This window comes from Phytophthora infestans, genomic scaffold (assembly GCF_000142945.1).
Source record: "Phytophthora infestans T30-4 supercont1.11 genomic scaffold, whole genome shotgun sequence".
Taxonomy (NCBI): Eukaryota; Oomycota; class Peronosporomycetes; order Peronosporales; family Peronosporaceae; genus Phytophthora; species Phytophthora infestans.
In genome coordinates, this window is record NW_003303748.1 from 2,662,897 (window position 1) to 2,677,941 (window position 15,045).

A 15,045-nucleotide genomic window follows, 5' to 3' on the forward strand; every position below is an offset into this window, starting at 1 on the left:
GACGGAGTGGGTCCTGGATTTAGCGAGCGAAGTGCATGTATGCAACAACCTTTACAGAACCGATAAGTTTGACAGACCTCTACATCTTTTGCGCTGTCCACGCGCTCCGCTCACTGCTCGGGCTTAGCCTTCCACTCGCATTGGTGCCATACTTTTTATTGCACTTATTTAGCGTACCCTTTCCAGTTCTCGAGGCAAAGGAGGGGTAGGCGGGTGGTGTTCATGCCAGCAATGTAAGATGCAATCTTGAAAAAAGGCAATAAACTTTCCAAACAATTATATTGCAGCGTGATTCGCCTGAATCGCTGAGCTAGTACGTGAAAATTACGCGGGCAAGATTCGCCCTCTTCTTCAGAAAGCTGTTAAACTTAGAGGTATCTTTCTTTCTGGACGAGGGGCCACAGGCCAAGCTCACTCTCCATTAAATTCACGATTGTCTCCACATCTTCATCGCCCTCCATTATCGATCTGTAGAAAACTATAGCCCTAGCCCCGATTGCGATACCTACTATATTTATCCGGATGTGTATACAAGTCGGGTTGGAGCACGTTCTGGGCTGGACGAATTTTCAATACGATATACGGATAGCGTATACAAATTGAGGAAAGTCTCTGTTGTTACCAAATACTACATTCTGAAAGTCGCAAATTGCTTATCTTTCGACAAATAGAAGGCAATACTACTGAACCGGCTGCGTGACCGAATTAATACGATTTGGCTAAAAAAACATATATTTTTTAATTCCATGACCTTGCCTATTATAATGCGACAAGCATTGGAAGTCGACGAGGAGCTATTGAAGCACCAGCTTCGCCAGGAACAGGAGACATGGTATACTCCCTAGCACCGCACTAACTCTTTACCAGTCTCTTAACCGACTGCGCTGCCTTACAGGGAAGCCGATCAGCTCGCCGCAGGCCACACTAAACCCTTCCAACTACACATCTGGAGCGTCGGGAGGTTGCTGCGCGTGGTACAAGCCTCGCAGTCAGCCACAAACGCTGTAGAAGCTCTAGCTCAGTATGGACTTATTCGCCATTCAGTTGGTAGCGTCGATCAGCGCCGCGCCACATCTCAACCCACAACAGCGGAGACGCAGCACGCACCGTCCGCGGACGCAGTAACGTACTCGTCAAGTCGCGTCTGGATCACGGGGTTTCTACGTTTTGGAGAAGAATTAGATACTTGTGACATACTAGAATTGTGTGATAGCAACACCAAGCTGCCTAGTTTCCTTTTAGACCCAAGTCCTCAACTAGTGGCTCAATTGGTGCTGGTCAAGCATTGGGTGCTGGTGGACAAGGCATTCGGCGGAGCACGAACTGCAAGCTCAATATTTCTCGAAGTGCATGATGAGAAACCAACAGTATTAACACCAGTAGATGATCCGTACGTGAGTTGGACACCGAAAGATGTGCTACAAGTGCTAGAAACCCACTACCAAACTAAAGACCCGCCGATGTACACGGACACGGAGCGATGGGCTCTAATTGCACAAGATAAAGTAGCTAGCGATGGACAGAGGACGAACCATAAGCGTATTCATGCGGCTTTTGGTCGTGTGACGAGTGTGAGTCCCATTTCACGTCAAAAGGACCATGCCAGCAGTCACTTTTTCGTTGAGATCGAGGCTCACCGAAGCTGCAGTGAGATATCAACGCAGAGTGTCGTCACCGTCATGTTTACTGGGGTTGAAGACATGCGCTGGAATGTGTTTCTCCGCCCTGGAAAAGTGGTGTTACTGACTGATCTGGTGAAGGTTCACTCGCGTGAGTGTGCCATGTTTCTGCTTCAAGCGACGCACCGACAAACGTCATGTCGGTCTGATGCAGAAGCTCTGGAAACGTTAGTTCTGATCTGGAATGAGCCCTCATCTCCTGACAACAACGTCATGAAGATGATAAGCGAGTCACTAACTACGTTCTCGAAAGAATGGGTTGCTCGCTGCAATGGCAGGATATTAGATTTTGAAGGTCAAGTGTGTCGACTACTTTGGGATGAGTGTATTGAGCTCCAAGGACCACAAGATGGTCGCGTTATTGTGTGTCTTTTACACTTTCCGTACACACACGAGCTGGTTCGCCTTCGCAAGGGCGCTACGATTAGAGTGAGTGCTGCCCACGTTCTCCGTTGGCCGACACCTGTAGGTGGCAATCTGGTGCTGGGACTATGTCCTCGGAGTCATCTCGCAGTTACTAGCTACAGTAACCCAAGTGAACATTGCATTGCTATTGGAACGCGATCTCGACGAGGCAAAACGCACAAGAAATGGTCAAGTTTGGGAGATTTCCATCGTCAATCTATGGTGTTGTCTATGTGGCTGTTGGAGGTTCTGGAGCTACTGGATTCCAAGTTTTTCTTCGGTGGAGACGAAGAGATTCACGTTAAATTATCACAGTTATCGTTCCCACGCACTCGACGACGACAGGCAGTTTCTATTGTAGCTCAGAAACTTGGTTTCTCGCCGGAAAACAGTCGTGATGAAGTCGCCACGACACTCGGGGCTCTGTTTCTAAAGTGCCACACTCCTAGTGCTGGAAACTGCACAACGGTAGCGCTACCACTTCGAGAAAAACTATTGACATGCAGCCGAGTCGTGACGATCCGGGAACTTCAAAGACTGGGCGAAAGCAGGATGATTGGGTCGAGTTCTGACGCGACAGATGGAATCCTGTCTATTCGTATTCCAGCTGAGGATCTTGACTGGTGTCTGCTGCTTGGAGGCATTCGAGGGGGTATTGGGAGTGGGAACCTGGACGTTTACGACCGTACGGGCTCAATCTCCTTGTGTTTGGACAATAGTGAGACGGATATGAGTCTTACAAATGCACATGGCGTGTATTTACTCCGCAATTTTGATATTGTGATCGAGGACTACAATCAAGATCAAGAACTTGAACAGGAGAGATTGCCACTCGTATTTTGCGTCAGTTGTTCGCCAAAAAACGTGCAGTTTGTCAGTATCCGCGACGATGACAGTATCAGCTTTTCACCTGAAGAAAAAGTTGCTGTGGAGTCACAGCAAATGCAGCAGTTGCCGGAGATATCTCAAGTATGCGACTTACTCCTTCATCCACTTCTAAACCACTCGCAGCAGATTGAAGAGCGGCCCATGGCAAGGACTGTAAACCCGGATCTGCACAAACCGCACTTGATATCAATTCTTGGAGTTCTCACGAAGAAAAAGTACTATTGGCGCTCTAACGGCCAACAAGGAGTCAAGCGTGTCCGACAAGGTGATAGCATTACTCAAACCTCCAGCCGGAAGTTAGCTTGTATCCTCTATGTTCGCGATCTCCAACACCCGGATACTATTGAGATTCGAGTGGACACGTCGCTCTTCGGTTTGCTAGGCGCGTTGCAGGTGAATTGTGTCGTGGAGCTCACTCGCCTCCAAGGGTTTATAGCTCGCTCAAGCTTCAAGGTTTATCTAAGTTGGATTCACCTTACTGCAGCACGAATTGTACCGACTTTGTCGGTGCCACGAGACGCGCAACTTTTCGGTTTGATGTCGACCAAGCTCCTAAACGACCTGTACTATTCTGCAAATGTTGACCGAATGTTGCATCGATTTGTGGTTGGCGTGGTGCACATAAGTTACGTCGTGCTAAAGCGAAAATGTGGCTTGTGTCATCAGGCATTGGAGTTCAATAAGCGTCGCGCGGTCTGGAAACATACAGAGCAAACGCAAGCGAAATATTCGCGAGTTTGTGTGCGAAAGTGGCAGCAAATAACTTCATCTGATTCTGTGTTCAAGACGCATACATATATGGGTGCAACAGTGCGTTGTGTCATTGACGACGGCTCTGGCCAGGCTGAGTTATTTGCGCAGAATGATGTTGCGTGGGAGTTGCTTACGTGCACTGCCGGTCAACGTCAACGGTTTGAGGATATTCTTAGCAACTACGTCGAGGAACTGAGTTATTTCTCCGGACGCACAGCGAACGGATCATTTGCGACTAGCAAAGCGGAGCGCGAGCAGGAATACTACCAAAACGAACTGCGATCCTTCGTTTTGGAGGCCATTCCGTCGCTGAGATCAATCGTGGTTTTTGCTCAACGATTCTATAAGGCAAATGAAAAAGAAGGGACGTCTGTGCTGACGTTCGGCAAGGATATCCACCTCACGACCAAGACAGTGCCGCAGCCGAAGCTGGAGGCCAAGCGCGTGGACCGACTGCACGTTCGCAATGAGCTGCGGCAGCGTCTAGATCAGCTACGACAGCGAGCCCAATGCTTGAAAATTAAATGAGAACCATATAACCGAGTACTGTAGTGCAACACATTCCCGATCAATACCACTATGAGCAAATCTGATAATTTATTTTTTGCGTCTATCGAATGGTGCAAATCGCAAGAAATGTGCTTATACTGTAGCGACTTTCGTGGCTTGAACGAAAGCACAGCTTGGTTAATTATGCGAATGCTTCTTGTAAAGTTTGTCTTGTGAGCTCCGTCATTTTTTATCATGCTTTTGCCAAAATCAAAACATGTTCAAAAATAAACAATAACGGGAGACTCCGCTTTGCTTTACACTGCTGTCAGTATGGATTGGCAATTGACAAAAAAATCGAAAACGCGCGTGAAATTTTTCATTTGCGCCTTGCAACTAGGGGCTCCGATACTCCCGCTCAGCCACTTGACTCCTGATCCGTTTTGCTTTTCAGCACAGTGACGGCAAAATCAGCGCGACTGATAAATTATCAGATTCTTCTCATTTTGCCGCTCACTGATTGGTTCATTTCGTAGCACCGGCAACCTTTGACACAGAAAAGGTAATCCGCACCCAACTACCAGATCGGAAAGGCCTCCAGTCGTCGACTGGAGACTGGCAGTCGACACGTTTGTCACGGCAACAAGCCATGGCGTCCATGCAGGTCACCGACGAGCCCAAGAAGCCCAGCTCCATACGCGCAAGGAAGACAACGCCGCGCTCTCGACCAAAGAAGATGGAGAAGGAGATGAAGGCGTCAACTCCGCGACGTCGCGCGAGTCCTCGAGCCCGAAAGGCAGTGGACTCTGAGCATGAGAAGGAGAAACAACAAGATAAAGCAGCAGTGGAGCCGCCTCCACCTCCTGTTCCTACCGCTAAAGAGGAGCGACAACAGCAACAGAAGCCGCAGACGACAGAGGACAAATCGGAGGGCGGAAAGCAAGAAGAAACGGAAACTAAAGACGAGCCGGAGTTGCCGCCTAGTCAGGACACGCAACTCCGACGGGATTACCTACAGAGAATGTGAGGAGGTTTCCTTGTGTATTGTCGTCGTACTTGCACGAGTGCTAACTGCATTTTTTTTCATTTTATTGTTGCAGTTACCGTCAATTGCAGAGCACACATCCAAACCAGGACGACGCAATGATCCGCCAAATTGCAACAAGCGTGGAGATGGAAACGTGTCAAAAGGCAACAACCCGGGTAACTATTTTTTCCATTGATGACACTTTTTTTTCTTTTTTGGAATGATTTTTTTTTAAATGTAACGTTTTTTTTTGTTATTTTGTGTTGCATTGTATTATAGAGTCACTACGTTGCAGCAATGGAGCACGAGATCCACAAGCTTATGCAGTTTGAAATGGAGCAGGCAAACACGTCTGTGTACGCGAATGACACTCCAGGACTTGGGAATATGCAAACCAACACTCAAGCGCAGTCTAGTGCGTCTGGAGAAATGCAAGGTGGCTACTCTCAACATCAAATATCACAGTCCAGAAGCTACGAGTACGCTCAGGCACTTGCCAAGGCGCAGGAGCAAGAACAAGCTCACAGTTTCGGTAGATCTTCGTCATTCTCGACTCCACGCCAGTCGATGAATGCCGCAGATACGTCGTTCCAGTCACTCATGGAGAATCAGAACATGACAAGTGGCATGCAACACGGCACACCGCATCGAGCTATGAGTATGCAGAACCTGCAACACATGGGGAGTCCATTTTACTCCACAGCGTCGATGACGCCTCCCACTTCTCGGAGTTTCTCGGTTCAGAGCAGCGTCAACGAGATGACAAGTCACGCCACGCCACGGAACATGATGGAGGCGCACCAGCAACTTGGCAACTCGTATATGCAACAGCAGCACGTGCAACAACCTCGCACGTCATCGCGAGCTCTGACGTATCAGGAATTTTCAGCCCAGATCCAGCACTTGGACAAGTCAGTACTCATAGAGTTACTGTGGAATCAGAGAGGTGCCTTGGCTCGATGGCAGAATCAGTCAAAGCAGTTGGAAGTTCAGCTTACTGCACTACGCAATGCCTCTAGCAACGTGGACAGTCCAGGATTTAACTCTCCGTACAACGGCCGCGCCGGGTCTTTTGTTAGTCCCAATGTCGCGGCGGACGCGGAGTTGCAGAGAGCTCGAGGGCGCAGCAAGTCTCGGATGCCACAGCAGCAAATGCCGTCGTATCCCTATGGCCAACAGGCCAATGATAGCTACGATTGGGGAGAGAACCCACAGCTATACTGGGACCGGGTCCGAGCGCTGAAAGCTGCAAACGAAGACAAATTGCACACAGCTCAGCGAGCGTTAGCTCACAACACGGCGCCCCCGAACTCCGTGTACAGTGCCAAAGCCCAGTCGATGATACAGAATATTGGCCTGGTGTTGAGCATCCTGAACGAGCAACCTAGCAACGCCCAGCCACGCAAGTTGGAAGTGCTCAACTCGATTGAGCGCTTCATGCAAGTGTCTGTGATTCCGATCGTTCAGAAGGTATTGTCAAGCGCACAGGTGGCCACGGCGTCTCGGACTCCGGTGACGTCAAGCGCTGCCAGCTATCCCCTCGGCCAGTCAAATGTCCGAGACAACACTATTGGGACAACGCCGCTCTTTAGTGAAGCAAACCACTTTCCCGAGGTCGAAGCAAAGACCCCGACAATGAAACAAATGATGGAGGGGTTGACAGCAGTCGGAAACAGCCCACACGACGCAGCAGAACACGAGAGAAAAGTGTCCGACTGCTCTATCCAAAGTCGGGTGTGTGAGGCTCCAACGATGACTCCAAAAGGGTTATCGTCTTCCTCTTTGCCCGCGATCGAGTCTCGTCCGTCGACTATCCCCGAAACGCGTCTCCCCAGCTTGAGTCCCAATACTCGAGATAGTAAAAGTAGCAAAGTGATGGAAGGCAGCGTAGATGATGCGTTGAACGAGTTCTCCGAGCTGGCCGGAATGGACTTTGACGACCCCGTAGTGGAAAGCAGCATGCTTGCCAAAGAGAACAACCCGTCCAATGTCGTGAGAAAGCGTGGAATCGAAGATGTGTGAGTGAAGCCACACCCGTCAAGCACCGTGTGGTCGCCTTTCAAGAAGAAAAGGTTGAAAGCGCGGTACATTTTGCCAACCAATCATGCAACTTTTGTTGCATGCTGCAAAATTGTTGCAGTTAAACGTCAGCAGTGCTTTTTTTTTAGTGTTTTTGAAGTGTTTGTTTTACTTTTTATTCTTTTTTTCTTAAATATTTTCGGCACAAGGAATAGATGAATGTTGCTTGCTATTCATTAGCCCTAGCGAGCGAAACCCAGTGCAAGGTTGACGTGATGTGCTTGACTCAAAATATACCTCGCTCGGTCACCGACAGCAGCGTTGCGGCCGCCAGGGAAAATGGCACTGGGCAGGTCGTTCCAAGAGCGGTAGTTGATGTCGACTTGCATGCCTGGTTTCTTCTCGGCTGCAGTGTTAAGCTCCGTGGCAAGGAAATACCGAGTTGCCGACGCCACCGAGTTTTTTGCCAGTTCCTCTTGGCTGTTCTTGGTGATGACAGGAGATCGAGCGGAATGTCTCCGATCACCTCGACGAGGCTGTGGCGTTGAGGGGACGTTGACAGTGTAACCAATAAAGAAATAGCCGACCACTGCGTCGCTCTCGTCTGTTTCATGACCTTGAGCACGCACGAGGTCAGGTAAAGGATGAAGTGCCGAGATGGACGGCGTGTGTTGCAACGTCTCGACTAGTTTCCGTGTTCGACTGGCAACAAAGCTGGACCACTCGGCCAAAGCTTCCTCGTTTGGCGCACGCAACTCGATAGCCACATGGTGGTCGTATCGAACAAGCACCTCGGTAGGTGTGAAGAGCTGATTCCAAGACGAGGGGTGACTGAGACTACGACGACGTAGATCGTCCATGATGCGTTGGCCACGAGCAAACTCCTCGCGTAGCACACGCAACGTGGAAATGTTGACGTTCACTGCAGTATTGACAGCAGGGAAGCCCGGCGTGATGATCGGCATGAGGTGTGCTCGGTCGTGGATGTTGTGTTGCGGATCCCATTGAACCTCCTGGTCAGTTTTGCCGCCGTTGGACGGATGTGCCACTAGAATGGGGGTAGGCCATCGCCATGTTGCCAATACCGAGAAAAACCGGTGAACAAGCGACGCCACACTTGCCCGAGGAAACATTTGACACACAAAACACACGAGGATTGCCCATGAAATACCTCCGAGGAAACCGGCCTTGTTGGAGTAGAGACCGCGACGTCTCGCCCAGAGGCGAATGACACGCAGACAAGATCGATACACACTGGCGTTTGGTACCAGCTCGAGGATAAGCGAAGCCACACGAGCAACAGACAGCGAACGGACGGAAGTTGCGTCCATTCCACGCATCACTTGCATGTCGTCTCCTGGCAGGAACGGCAAGTGCTTGGGCACGGCCTGCTGCTGTGCGTACCGAGCGAATAGCAAGTCTATCCGGACAGAGTTTAACTGGAACGATAGCACAGGGACGGCGGCTTTACGGCGAGCAACAAGGTCCGAGACGGATGATTCCTGTCCGAGGTGTTCGCACAACGAGCTGAAGAAGATTTCCGCAGTTACCGTGTGTGGCATGAAGGCCACAACGTCGAGGTCTGATTCGGCGTTTCCTACCTTGAGGTGCCAACTGCCACCCAGCAACAGTGTTGCAGTTTCAGTTGACTTGGTTTCACTATCAGTTGCCAATTTGTCGAGTGTGCGACGGAGCCAAATATCCACAACTCGTTGCAACTCGTTAATTGCCAAATGTTTGGCACTCATTTGCTCCGCGGTTGGCATTGGCGCAATTGCGTTGACACATTTCGTAAGACCATTGGTACTGCGCAGATCGTATTCGGTAGGGGGGACCAGCTCCGCCGGGACCACAATGGGCATGACTCGACGCAGTCCGTATGCAGCAGTTTGCAGCGTCTTCAAGTAGTTCTCCTGATCTTTCATCCTGTACTTCGACGGGGATCCGCTCGGTAGCGGTGGCTGTGTCTTGTGCTCGCTCCTCCAATTGTTTTGACAGGCCTCGAGTGCGAGCTGCAAAGGCTCTGTCACCGCCTTATTGGAGACGGGCGAGGGGCTACCCGAGCCGCTGCTGGAGATGGAGCCGTCGTCGCTGCAGTCGTCGTCGTCCCAGATGTCGCGGCTGGAGCAGCTCGTTCGGCCTCCAGAGGACGTGTCACTTTCCTTCTTGTGTGTGTCTAGCAACGCGAGTGTGCTCACTTGGAGCTGTTGTGGTTTGCTCAGCCCCTGCTTGAGCTTCTGTGTGCGCTCGGCGTCTCCCCAGCATAAACAACTCATCTCGACTCGTTGCAATGTGTCCGTTAACAACAGTAAGGTCGAATGAGGCCGATCCGATTCCGATGCACGCACTGCCCACGTTCGCAATGTAAAAGTGCCTGAGTGGATTGACAGCGTATTTTTCGCTGCAGTCTGGAGGATGGAGGTCAAAACAAACAAACAAATAGGATTAGCGTTTGCAAGCTGACAACCGGTAAAAGCTTCTGGCAAAACAGCCTGCCGCACACAGACTGGAACGGAACCTGCAACTGGGTCAGCAGGTTCAAGAAACCGCCACCACCAGGTGACTGCAGCTAAGCTATTACCATATAGTATACGTGCAAACACTTACATTAACCAAAGGCGATAAGATGATGGCGGTGAAGAGAATTGAGAGTGAAGCTTCCGATGTGATGGCAAATGCGCGAGTGAGGCCAGCCCCCTCACTGTACCTTTGAAGTCGAGTGGCAACACATCGGAGACGCGACCACAGGCGTCGTACGTCACCTTTTTTGTCCATCAGACCATAGAAGAGTCGGTTTGCCAAAATAGATTGATAAAATACACAAAACGTTTACTATTTTATTTTATGGCTTGACTCATACCTTACCATCTGATGGGTTTCTACCGGCAGATAAGAGAAAATGCTATCGTAATCGGTGAATCGGCCTGAGGGTGAGGAAAACACTCCAGTTGGGTGTTCTCTTCGTTGCCATCCGCTTCTGTTCCTGCGCAATCTGACTCTTCGCCATCACTACGAGAGCACGAACATGGCGCCAATGTGACCCATGCTGCAACTCAGGGCTCGTGATTGCGACGGCACGACCCAGAAATCATCCGCTTCTCAAGCAGAATGGGTTGTGGTTTTATGATGGCTAGAATCTATGTAGCCGCTAGATGATTTGATTCGACCTCGAGTACTAGTATTGCAACAAAATGTTTTGCAACAACGGTACCCAGCTCAAGTGCTGTATTTTCGTTCGAGCAGAGTTTCCTACACCCAACACCTTGCCTGGTATTTTGCGCAACAGCCTGTCCGTCGTCGTCTGGTCATGATTCCAGTGCGGGGGTCGAAGTGCTTTTTGTCGTTGGTGCCGACTGGGTCAACTCTCAATCGTAATATAACGCTCGTTGCTTTTTGAAAAATAAATTACACAGTTAGATCGCCGTTTCGCCCGGTAATAATCTCGAAAAATACAAATTGACCGACCACTTCAACATGCGGACCTCGAAGCAGAGCCGCGACGGCAAGTTGTCAGACCGTGGCGCCGTCGGCTCTCACGCCGTGTTCGCGATGGCGTTTGGTGGTGTAACGGGGCACATGGCTTTCACGCTTGCCAGCGGGGCAGGCGTGCCGCTCGCTCGTCCGCTTGAAGACTTGGAGCCGCAGCTTGGCGGTGCACAGGCATTGCCAATCTCGGCACCTGCTGCAGCCGAAGCTTCGGAGCGAAACTGGTGGATATGGTAATTCTTTCGCCGCTGCGCTGGGGCACGAGTCTCTGCAAGCGCGCGAAGAGCGTTGCGGGGGACTTGCTTTGCGACACCCTGGAGCCACGGTGGCCACCTGCTTGGATACAGAGGCATGATGCCACGCAGCACGTGCGTCCAAGAGAGATCATACATGTATCGGCGCCTCGACTGTGGAACGCTCATCAGTCAAGCGTCCACCACGATGGGGCAACTCCATTTTCCAATTTGGACCACACGCTTGACAGCGGGCGATCAGACTCCGCTGGTAATAGCGACGGCTGTCCATCTGCAGATTCCTCTGTCTAATACGCTGAACTGTCGACGCCGGTTCTCAGCTTTGTCTCCAACAATCGACAGGGATCGGCTCATTGTGAGTGAGTGTTTTCATACATGTATCCCGTCTTCATCGTCGCATTGTTGTTAGAGAAGAGAAGCCATGACACGATGTCACCACGACACATCGTCTTCATGGGTCTAGTCACAGGAACCGCTCCAGTGATCCTGTAAAGGCCCCCAATGTATGTACTATCGTGGAGAAGACACACAAAACACCGCTGCAAAAGACTCACAACATGGGAGTATTAATACTGTACGTTCACTCAAGAGAGCCATGAGTCAACTTCAAGTTGCCTGTCGTACTTTCATTAATGCTCCGACTGTCTTGCTTAGACGCTGACTGCCCAGCTCTTTCCTGATCTTGTCTTGGCTTTCGCCTGCGTTTCTTCCTCTTTCCTCCACTTTTCCTCCTCTAGTTGCTTCAATCGTTCCTGTTCCTGTTTAAACTGCTCCAACTCCGCTGTGGCTTCCGGGTGGAAGTGGCAAACATCTTCAAAGATAAGTCGTCGCAATGTGTTCTTGTCCAAGTTGCCTTTGTTCTCTCGTTCGAACGAAAAGTCAAACGCGCTATCTGCCAGACGCTCCGAGTCCATCTCAACGCCATCCGCTCGACAAGGGGCCAGGAACGGGTGGCCAAGGGCTTCGTCTACTGAGATTCGCTTGCGAGGGTCGAACTGCAGTAGCTTGGTCATCAAATCCAGAGCTTCAGTGGGGGCATTCGGACACACCGTGTTCAGAGGCTTAGCCTCGTGTTCTTGCTGACGTGCCATCCAGCGCTTGGCCTTCATGTTGGTGACAAACCCCATGTCGTTCGGTGGCGGACTGCCTACAAGTTGCAGGATCAAATGCAACTGATGTACGTGGTCATGTCCTGGGAAGAGCGCTTTACGCGTAAACATCTCGGCTACGATACAACCCACCGCCCAGAGATCAATCGCCGTAGAGTACCGACTAGCAAGTAGAAGCTCCGGGGCTCGATACCAGCGTGTCACCACATACTCTGTCAATGCTTCGTCCAATGACGGCTCGCCATCTTGACTACTAGGCGTCGTGTTCCCGTCTGAACTACTTGGTGTACCTGGACGGATGTCAATGCCTCGTGCCAGTCCAAAGTCACAGAGTTTAACTAAGCAGTCGCGATTAATCAGCACGTTCGACGGCTTGACATCGCGATGGATGATATGAGCCGAGTGGACGTAGCGTAGACCACATAGCAATTGGTACGTGATAAAGGCAATGTGATCACTCGAAAGCGGCTCGGGAGAGTTGATGACGCGATGTAAATCCGTCTCCATGAGGTCTGTGACGATGTACGTGTCCTCGAACGTGACGAGTAAGGGAGGACGCATCACGTCCAGCACCGACACAACGTGAGGATGACGCAGATGCCGCATGAGTCGGATCTCACGCACTATCCTTTTGGCATCCACCAGATCATCGAACGTACGCGGGATGTTCTTGATAGCCACCGAGTTGCCAGTCACTTGGTCGCTAGCTGCAATCACCACTCCGTACGCGCCGTGGCCGATGGCTCGAATCAACTGGTATCTCCTGTACACACGGAACTTGGTGGACGCCACCGTGAACGTGTACATTTCTTCCTCTTCGGACGACGAGTTTTTGTCCTGTTTGTCAACACCATCCGCCTCCACGAGCTCAAATCCGCCAGGTCCGTCACTTGCTGCAAGTGAAAAGCGTTCCGACACTCGTCGGTTCTGACCTGTCTCCTTGTGTAGCTCCTGTAGTCGATCAAAGCTCTTGCGATGTCTCGGTGTTCGTCCTTGGATCGGTGTACTACTACCAGAGTGTTCTCCTTCCTCACTCATACTCACATCGTCATCTTCGCCCATTGAATCGTCTTCCTCTGTATACGGTGCAAAGCTGATACTAAGCTCCAGACGTCCACAGCTTTGGGATTCTCCAGCTCGTGTACCTTTCTCAAACGTCTCTGCGCGATAGATGTCAAACCACTTGGGTACCGCCACAGACGCGATCTGCTCTTCAGTGCCCTCGGACGACCCCAAATAATCCGCCAAGTTCACTTTAGCACAGCCAACTAGTTCGTCTCCAAGCACACCAAAACTCCACACATCGATACACAGACTCGCTGTTGAGCCAGGAACAGCGCCAGAGAACTCCAAGTGCAACGTCTCAGCCCAGAATGGTCCTTTACCGCCACTGCTCTTCACCACACGCGTCGAATACGCCTTCCACGAGCCAACACGACTCAACCCGTCCGTACTGGTAGTCGTCACGTCTCTGCTACTCGTGCTGCTTGTGTTTTTCGAAGCTGGGACTTTTGTCGTGAGGTGTGGGAACTCGTTTAGCCCAATGATAATCTTGTATCCACTGCCGCCACTTGTCGTGGGTTTTCGTCTCCTCAAGCTCTCGCCAGATATACAAACCACACGAATCTCCCCGGGTGGACACGTACTGGCTTGTTGTTCCCGCTCACGTGGAAGAGCAGCCAGCGTCGGGCCTGTGGCCTCGCCCATCACTGGACCGGCGCCACTACCTCCGCCATATGCGAACGCTACAGCAGCTGCCGTCTTGTCCGCTAGAATATTAATATGACTGATACGTCCGTCGGCTTCAAAGCGCAGCTCATGTTTCCACAAGTGTCGAAAGCGTCGTCCACTCTCGGCACTTCGTATCGTCTCTCGACCAGAGACCACAGCTAGATCTCCTCGACGTGCCACATGCTCGACGCCATAGTGCGATACGTCCATCGAGCCATGTAAGTTGGAAAAGAACGCCAGCACGCCAGAAAGCCCGTGATACTCGCCTGCAATAGGAACGCTAGGAGGATAATTCGACGTCAACGTGATGTTGGGGTGGAAACTCGGCATCAGCAACGCGAAGTTGCCTTTCCGTGCTTGAATACAGCCCCAAGCGTCGTAGAACATGTTTAATTCCACACTCACAGACGTTCCTAGTAGTGTTAGCGTCTGTATCCTCGGTCGTCGTGGGGTAGATAGCGGTAGAGTCTTCCGTGGGGACGTGTCAATTTTTGAACCCATTGTCTTGAGTCTCCGCTGTGCCTTTGGCAACACATTCTGTACCTGTTCTACTACTGCACCGAGTAGATGAATCCACAATACTCTCTCCAACTCACTGTCCACTGTGAGGTGGAGCGACTTGCTCTTCTCCTTGGTTTTAACGTAGAAGCCGTGGGGACGTCCCACGTTCTCTTTCTCCACAGATGTGACTGTGTAGCTATGCTTCTTGTCGCTTACTACTGTACAGTTGCCGTCCTGTTGCATTTGCTGTTGCTCCTGCTCCTGAGCTTCGAGAAAGCGGCCGCGAGACTCGAACACACGCAACGTAGCGCCGTCCAGACTTAGATACACGTCGTCCCAGCGCGGCAGCCAGTCGCCTTTCTTGTGTGCAGGTCCGTCCCAGTGGATTGGGATGAGTTGCATGAGTAGGTTGGCGCCGACAGCGTCCGTGAGAGACGATGACGTGCCTAATGAACGCTTTTGTCGTCGTTCATGAGGCTGTTGAGGGTCCAAATGCGGCGTAATCGGAGCAGAAGGCGGATTAGGAGATATATCTGCATCTAAGGAAGAGAATGAGCCGCTTCTCTCGCGTGGAGACGCAGAAGAAGGCTCCATTACGCGCGTCTAGTTGCGCGCACCTACGCGCTCGTGAATCAGTTTCGAGATGATGTTTTATTCCTGAGGTCACTAAAATAACCTCGTTACACTGATACTTTCGTCACTTC

The 15,045-nt window shown here is 51.1% G+C and overlaps 5 protein-coding genes across 5 annotated transcripts; 3 read left to right on the plus strand and 2 right to left on the minus strand.

Moving 5' to 3' along the window:
- Positions 1 to 764: 764 nt before the first annotated feature.
- PITG_07648 (uncharacterized protein) lies at positions 765 to 1,651 on the plus strand (the record flags this gene model as incomplete). The annotated part of the gene is made up of 4 exons (XM_002904553.1): positions 765 to 832; positions 896 to 1,462; positions 1,526 to 1,575; positions 1,632 to 1,651. 4 exons carry the CDS (start codon positions 765 to 767, stop codon positions 1,649 to 1,651), a joined length of 705 nt encoding a protein of 234 aa, XP_002904599.1.
- Positions 1,652 to 1,700: 49 nt separating this feature from the next.
- Positions 1,701 to 2,517, plus strand: PITG_07649 (uncharacterized protein; the record flags this gene model as incomplete). The annotated part of the gene is made up of 3 exons (XM_002904554.1): positions 1,701 to 1,822; positions 1,958 to 2,364; positions 2,477 to 2,517. The coding sequence occupies 3 exons, from the start codon at positions 1,701 to 1,703 to the stop codon at positions 2,515 to 2,517; spliced, it is 570 nt and encodes a 189-aa protein (XP_002904600.1).
- Positions 2,518 to 4,863: 2,346 nt separating this feature from the next.
- Positions 4,864 to 6,983, plus strand: PITG_07650 (uncharacterized protein; the record flags this gene model as incomplete). The annotated part of the gene is made up of 4 exons (XM_002904555.1): positions 4,864 to 5,237; positions 5,315 to 5,417; positions 5,521 to 6,711; positions 6,918 to 6,983. 4 exons carry the CDS (start codon positions 4,864 to 4,866, stop codon positions 6,981 to 6,983), a joined length of 1,734 nt encoding a protein of 577 aa, XP_002904601.1.
- A 519-nt stretch (positions 6,984 to 7,502) lies between these two features.
- On the minus strand, positions 7,503 to 9,536 carry PITG_07651 (poly(A) polymerase like hypothetical protein; the record flags this gene model as incomplete). Its single annotated transcript, XM_002904556.1, has 1 exon — positions 7,503 to 9,536. The coding sequence occupies one exon, from the start codon at positions 9,534 to 9,536 to the stop codon at positions 7,503 to 7,505; it is 2,034 nt and encodes a 677-aa protein (XP_002904602.1).
- Positions 9,537 to 11,650: 2,114 nt separating this feature from the next.
- PITG_07652 (mitogen-activated protein kinase, putative) lies at positions 11,651 to 14,935 on the minus strand (the record flags this gene model as incomplete). Its single annotated transcript, XM_002904557.1, has 1 exon — positions 11,651 to 14,935. The coding sequence occupies one exon, from the start codon at positions 14,933 to 14,935 to the stop codon at positions 11,651 to 11,653; it is 3,285 nt and encodes a 1,094-aa protein (XP_002904603.1).
- Between the last annotated feature and the right edge of the window lie 110 nt (positions 14,936 to 15,045).